At 43.6% G+C, this 7,628-nt stretch overlaps 1 protein-coding gene across 1 annotated transcript; it reads left to right on the forward strand.

Annotated features, from left to right (window-relative positions):
- The first annotated feature begins 3,319 nt into the window (after window positions 1-3,319).
- LOC134505273 (parvalbumin, thymic CPV3-like) lies at window positions 3,320-5,702 on the forward strand. The gene is made up of 3 exons (XM_063314918.1): window positions 3,320-3,436; window positions 4,334-4,466; window positions 4,901-5,702. Exons 1-3 carry the CDS (start codon window positions 3,376-3,378, stop codon window positions 5,217-5,219), a joined length of 513 nt encoding a protein of 170 aa, XP_063170988.1. The 5' UTR covers window positions 3,320-3,375; the 3' UTR covers window positions 5,220-5,702.
- The last annotated feature ends 1,926 nt before the right edge of the window (window positions 5,703-7,628 follow it).

Below are 7,628 nucleotides of genomic sequence, written 5' to 3' on the forward strand. Positions count from 1 at the left end.
AATTTCAACATAGGAAAATTTAAGGAGTTCACTGAATTGATAGTCTTTTTAAAGAGATATTGTGATAGATTGCACGCAAACAATAGCAATGAAAAATCTAGTGGCCCTTTAAAAACCAAGACATTTTCATAGAATCAGCTTTTGTGAGAAAATGCCTACAGTAGGGAGTAGATTCCCATCAAAAGCAATGACATGCCATGGCTGTTTTAAGCAATTCTCACTGCTCTGCTGTTCCTTCAGAAATAATGGTTGAAAATCAGCAAGGGGATTTATCCACTTGCCTCTAAAAATGAGGAGGGGGGCACCTATTTTGCATCATCCCTCTACCACTGAAGCCCTGAAAGCATTTCCTCATGAATGAAATTTGCTTAATTCACAGCATTCACTGCACAAATGCGGTGGACATTCTTTGTCAACCTGGAAGTCCTACGTGAACTTTAACTCCCAGAACTCCAAGCAATGGCCAAGACAGCCGGGGAATGCTGGGAACTGAAGAATATCTGAAGGGCATCCAGTCTGGGAAAGACTGAGGTTGGATGACTTTAAAAGGAAAATGTGATCAAATCTTATAGCTACCCAACAGAAGAGCTGCACAATATCTCTGGATTACAAGCCAGCGCTCTGCCAAGTTCTAGTAGCCCAGGACCAGGAAAAAGTCAGAACTTCTACCCCTTTAATTTTGGACTTTCTGGAGACAGCTCTGAGATTTACACCAGAGATCACCATAGAAAAGGGATTTTTTTTTTTACATTTGTCTGCTTCACACAAATTACTTCTTTGTTAGGACATCTTTATTCCCTTCCCATCGAACAGGAATGATGAGATTGAGAAAAATGAATAGTTAAAGATAAAAGAGAGACCATTCAAATTCCATCTCTCCTGTCTCTCCAGTATATGTATTTCAGGTTCCATTTGGGGAGAGATGTAATTAAGCTGCCCTCTTATCAATGTCGTCCACCCCAGAGATGTCATTATTCTAATTAAGGGAGACAGAAAGCAATGCTTGAGATGAAAGCTATCATCAATGAATAAAGAAGTGCAAGTAAGTATAGATTGTCACCTGTATGGAAGCCTTTTCTTCGTTCTGAAATGCAGTTCTGTTTCACAGTGGAAACCAACCACTCAGGCAGGATTAGGATCATGTGGAATTCTGGGATGGGATTTCACACTGAAAGGATCCCAGTCTTCCTTTTGCTGACTTCCTTGACTTTCCTGGCCCTTTACCAGTCAATTCCCTTGAGCTGTTTCACTCAATAATTGCTGAAGGAAAAGATCGGGCCAAAAGTTATTTCACAACTAGAAGTCCTTTATTTCTGCATCTCTGCTTTAAAGGTTTTCTGGCCCACCATCGGTAGAAATCTATCTGAACATCGATAAAAGATGCATTCCTAAGGAGGGAAAAATACATATACCAGTTAGAGAAGGAGCTGAAACTGGGTGTCAGCACCCGTTGATTGACCCTATTTTTCTTTCGAGATGTCAGGGTGTATATTAGAAAGAGACAATTCACCAGCCAACATAGCTGAACCAAGCAAGATGCACTCCAAGGGGACAACTCATAAGCCATCCTGGTTGCATCAGGCGTGGCTGAGATATCACTGTTCCTTCGAAGAAACAATTCTCTGTGTTTACAACCAAGAGCCCTTACACACCTCTTAAGATAAGAGTCTCCAGAAGGGAAATGTTATCTCTAAAGGTGTCCTGGCATTATCTCTGCATGGACCTTGTGAATGACACGTGTCAGTCAAACCTACAAAAAGACAAAAGGACCTGCTGCACAACTTATGTATACACTCTAAAGAAGCACACACAGTAAGAGAAGAGCTTCTCCCTTCACTCCCAGGATCCACACTACTTGGGTAAGACCTATATGTATTATCAATGTGGGATTAGACTGAAAATGGAGAGGCTTAAGATTTATACGTTGCGGGTATCAAAATCCTCTTATAGCAATTCTTTGTATTCTCTCAATATTTTATTTATTTATTGGGGGGAGAGTGTTTTTCATCCTTTCTGTCGAACTCTTTCTGAAGGACTAGTTCCCTTTTACTTTCAAATGAACTTCTCAGGAAGACCATTCAGTAGGAATAGTGAATGATTTCCATACCGAAACCAAGAGCAACCCAGCTCATCAGGCCCCATAATAAGCTGCTTGCATGAAGTAAGTTGTCTTGCTTTGAGGCTAATCTCCAGAATCTCAGTGTCCTAAGGGAAAACTACAGAGTGGGCCCTCTGTGGGTGTATTGTCAACCCTTGAAATCTGGCAGTAACTCCTCATGACCCCCCTGATATTCTGTTCCTTCCTCCCTCCCTTCCTTCCAAAAGCAGCTTGAGGACTTCATTTGGTTCATGGTCCCCAGATGATGCTGGTTATAAGAGCTATGCGGAGTTTCTGATACAACTCATTTTAAACCTCCTTGGAGATGTCAGTTCCAATCCTTCCATGTTCAAAGCATTGAGCACCAAGTTCTCCTTTCCATACCCACCTTGCTTTAGTGGGCCTTGATACTTGGAACAACCACAGAAGTTGGACCGATACCCATTCTCATGCTTAGCACATTACTGTATTATCAGAATGGGAGTCTCTATACTTTTCCCCATCCTATTCTTCTGGGGTATAAATAGAAGGGGGAAGACAAAACCCAGTTCATTAGTTAAGCATGACACTTGAGCACAGTCTCAAATGGAGCACCTAATCCTTGAAAAGGTAACCCAAGTAGCTACAGTCACCCGTTGAATCGTATATAAGTTAGGTAGACAACTGTGTGCCAAAGGTGCAGCACTGCTAGAAATCGTTTGTGCTTTGGGACTCCGTCTTCCCTGTTCAGTGAATCCATACAGGTGAGAACAAGTAGAAAGTATATACCTGCTCCTGTGAAATGGAGCTGAAATTTGCAACTTTCCATGCTTGGAGGAACTGTCTAAAGGAGACATTTACAAAAACAGCAAAGGGCAGAAGCATTTGAGAGTAGGAGAAAATTGTGTCTCCACTCTTAACTGTGATTGTTATGATTCGGATGAACTACAAAGCTGGATATTTAATCTGGTATTTGGAAGAAGGAAGGAAGGAAGGAAGGAAGGAAGGAAGGAAGGAAGGAAGGAAGGAAGGAAGGAAGGAAGGAAGGAAGGAAGGAAGGAAGGAAGGAAGGAAGGAAGGAAGGGAGGGAGGGAGGGTGGGTGGGTTTCAATGTGATGTATAAAAACAAGAGTGATTGATGAAAGATTATGCTGGTTATGCAGACATTTGTAAAGCAAATGTCTACATAACCAGTCATTTCTTCCCCGTATTATTCCTTTTGTATTGCTTGAATGAAAGTACTGTTTTTGCTTCTCTGAAACAGCGCTTTGCCTTACTTTCCTTTGGCAGAGTTCAAGATGAGCATTAGTGACTTCCTTAGTCCTTCTGATATTGCTGCTGCACTCCAAGATTGTCAAGGTATGACAAAATTGTGGTAAATAAACTAAGAGTTACTTCACTGAATCAGGCCAAAAGCTCAGACGCAGCCTAAGACTGTTTTTGTGAGTCTTTGAGAAATTTACAAACAAGGCTGAATTTCCAGCATCACCAAAAGCAGGACCAGTCTGACAATGAAGTAATTATCAGGTAACCAATTTAGAAGGTGTCTTGAAGCTTAAATGTGGGCTGATCCCTTCAGGATTGGTGGAGGGTAGTATCTCCACAATTTTTGCCCTAAAACATCTCTTGAATCAAGAGATGTTTCTCTGAATATGTAAGATTCTATTATGGTTATCTGGCCAACAAGCAAGACTTGCAACTAATCATTTTGATCCTTAATAGTAGTGTAAGATTGTAGGCTTCCACTGACATGTTGAGGCCCCTTTCCCTTAACTTGACTTTCCTTTTTTTTTATCCCTTTATTATTTTTATAAATAACTCAAGGTGGCAAGCATACCTAATACTCCTTCCTCCTCCTATTTCCCCAACAACAACCCTGTAAGGTGAGTTGGGCTGAGAGAGGGGGATTGGCCCAAGGTCACCCAGCTGGCTTTGTGCTTAAGGCGGGACTAGAACTCTCACTCTCCTGGTTTCTAGCCCAGCACCTTAACCACTAGACCAAAAGACAACTTTTACAATTGTCAGTCCACATTTTTTTTTTGAGGGGATTGGGTTTAACGTGTTGGAAGAAGTATGTCTGTGCAAACAAAATCTAAATATCTTACACACAGAGGTTTTATAAGCTGAGCATCTTCAGTAATAGCATGTACTGTATAAGATGAGGAGGATGGAGAGGAGGAGGAGGAGGAGGATAGTTATCATCTTTTTTCCAAAGACCTACATTACAATGGTCCTTTTTTCTTCTTCTCCTTTTAGCTCCAGATAGTTTCAACCACAGAAAATTCTTCCAGCTTAGTGGTATGTCCAAAAAGAGTAGCAGCCAACTCAAAGATATCTTCCAAATCCTAGACCGTAATCAAAGTGGATTCATTGAAGAAGAAGAGCTCAAGTGAGGATGCTCCACAAATTTCTTCTTCCTCCTCTGATTTTCTATTTACTGTACTTTCTGAGTGGGTACAATCCTATGCGTTCTTACTTGGGAGGAGGCCCAAGTGAAGTCCGTGGACTTTCCTTCCTAATAGGTTTGTCTAGAACAGTACTGCATGCCTCTGCTTTCTCATTTGTAAATCCTAGAGGCCTTCATTTAAAATTGCATCTCCACAGTGAGAAATTTTTCAGTGGAGGCAGATATCTCTGAATTTGAGTTGTAACCTGTTTATGAGGTATAAGAACATTCCTTTAACTCTTTGCTCCACCCACATTATATACTTATGTCTCTTATCACATATCATGAGATTTCAAAACATCTGGGGCTTTCCCTACCATGAAGTCAGCTCAAAAGACTAGCACCACATGAAACTGCATTTCTTCTCCTCTCCCTAGATATTTCCTCCAGAGGTTTGAGGCTGAGGCTCGCTTGTTAACAGTGACAGAAACTGAAAAAATTTTGGCAGCAGCAGACCATGATGGAGATGGAAAAATTGGAGCAGAAGGTATGAGCCCAGTTGACTTGGATTTGTCCTATCATGCAATCCCTCCCGAACCTAGAAACATGAGGAAATGTAATCGATCGATGGCTGTCTTTGGAAGCTGGGGGAGGAATGGGATCATTGCTCCAGGTTCCATATATGGAGGAGCTCCGAGCCAAACACTGGTTTCAAAATGTGAATTGAGCAGACGGATTGAGATGATTGATTCCTGACAGTGAAGCTAAGCTGCAGAAAGATGTCTCCAAGAGTTGCTTTGATAGTTTGAGATGTTTTCCTCTTCACTGGGAGTTCCTCAGCTTTGTCCATTACCTTCAACAAGGAAAATGTTGATGTGGGAGGCAGTAAGAAAAAGGGAGAGCGAGCTCTAATTAACATTCTGCCCTTGTCCCCTCGATGGAGAAAAGATTCCCCAGTATCCCATTTCCAACAGCCGTCAGTCAAAAAGGCTAATAAAGTCAACAATAATCTCCATCAGGAGTTTAGAACTCCTTCTGGTTATGAAAGTTCAGTTTTGGTATGATAACTATTCCAGCTGAAGAATTGCAGAGGAGTCCACTCAGAATCTTCCAACTGCTTCTTCTTTTGCTGCAGAATTCCAGAAGATGGTACAGTCCTAAAGCACTGGAAGTGGCCTTGCGTGACAGAAGAACTTGTGTTGCTTTGAGAGCATTCTCTTGAGACCTTCAAACCCAAGGATCCTTCATTATGTTTTCCCCCATTCAATTGTGTGCTATTTCTAGATTTAATTCTCCCAAGCTACTGAATAAAGATAATTTGTGCTAGTGTAGACGTCAGTCATTGTCTCTGTGGTACAACGTACAAATGTCTCTTTGAGTATCAGCATCTGTCCAAGTCAAGATGGGAGCTCTGTCTTCCCAGATATCATACGCAAGATAAGGTGAAAAAAATGAGGCTTGGTGACCCCAAGTGGGCTGCCAGCATCTTTTCTGAGGCTTCTAGAACTGGGCAAAAGAGCCTGGATGTATTTGTGTGTGTTTTGTTGAGTGGTTTTACAAAGTGATATGGATTCCATAAGCTTCAGGGATGCTTAAGAAGCCTATTTTGCACCTTAAAATTTCTGAAATTACCCCCATATTGGCCCCTGGTGCTCCCACATAATGAGCAAGGCCTGGCAGAGCTCACATTAGTTGCACAGGCCTGTGCTAAGGACTCCTGTCTACAATATGTACAGGTAAGGGTTGAGCATGTGCCCAGATCCGACTGCAACACAGCTGGTATAAGCAATGCAAAGCAGAATGCTCTGAAAGTCTTAGGGGCACTTGCACATTTCAAGCCCAAAGACATTTTACCAATTCTCCCGTACAGCGAACCAATTAATGTTTGGCTTCATTTGCATTCCCGTAAGTGAAAGTAAAAATCAGTAGTCTGCCTATCTGTCAGCTTACATTCATGCGTTCGTTCACATTAAATATGCATCTGCCAGAGGGCTGCCCCATGCATAGACCGTAGACTCTTTAAATTGAATCTTTATGTATTTACTAAAACTGGAATTTCAGCATGACTGAAATCTCTCTTTGGCAGTGACATAGCCATAATTCTTGATTGGTTATGTGCCATCAAGTCATTGTTGACTCCTAGCGACCCCAGAGATAGATTTCCTCCATGACAATCTGTCCCCAACCTGGTCCTTCAGCGCTTCCAATGGTGCCCCCACCACCATTGTAACTGAGTCCCTCCACCTGGCTGCTGGTTGTCCTCTTTTCCTCTTTATTTCCACCTTTCCCAGCATTAAGCCTTTTCCTGAGAGCACGGTCTTTGCATAAGGTGCCCAAAGTAGGATAATTTGAGCCTGGTCATTTATGAGAACTCTGGGTTGATTTGTCTGATGATCCTTCAGTTTGTTTTCTTGGCTGTCCACGGTCTTCTCAGGAGTATTCTCCAGCACCAAAGTTCAAAGGCATCAATACTCTTCCTCTCCTGCTTCTTCAAAGTCCAACTTTCGCTTCCATAGAGGGTCACAGGGAACACCATGGCTTGCACGAATCTGATCCTTGTTGGCATAGATGCATCATGACATCTGAGAATCTTTTCCAAGGCCTCTGTGGCTGCTCCACCAAGGTGTAGTTCTTGACTGCTGGTTCCTTGGCGGGCGAGGGTTGAACCTAAAAGGCGGAAACCATACTTCTTGGCGCATCATTAAAACCTGTTATTGCAAAGATAGGACAGACCCACTTTAAGACTGAAGCTGCCTGTGAAAACCCCTGGGTATTTTCAACATGAAGGCCAGCCTACCTAGAACTGCGAGAATCCCATCTTGGGGAGAACCCTCTGTGGCCTTTCATGGCCATCCATGACAATCCTCGGCTTTCCGGGCTTTTTCTTCCTCTCCGTTTATAGAGCTGCCTCCTCCTGGCTAGCCGGGAGGCTGCCCAGCCGGCCCGATAGAGGAAAGGTCGGTTGGTGAGGCCAGGGCTTGGTTGCTCCGGGCTCAGCCGGCCCCGCCGCCGCCGCTCTTGGTTGGCCCGGATTGGCGCGCGCGCGGCGGCAGGCCGGGCCAGGCGAGGCCGGGGCTCGCTGCGGCGGGAAGGCCGCTGGCGGGTCGGCTGGAAAAGGCGGCGGCGGCGGCCACCCCGCGGCTGCCCCCTGCCGCTCCCGAGGCT

Source organism: Candoia aspera, chromosome 14 (assembly GCF_035149785.1).
Source record: "Candoia aspera isolate rCanAsp1 chromosome 14, rCanAsp1.hap2, whole genome shotgun sequence".
Taxonomy (NCBI): Eukaryota; Metazoa; Chordata; class Lepidosauria; order Squamata; family Boidae; genus Candoia; species Candoia aspera.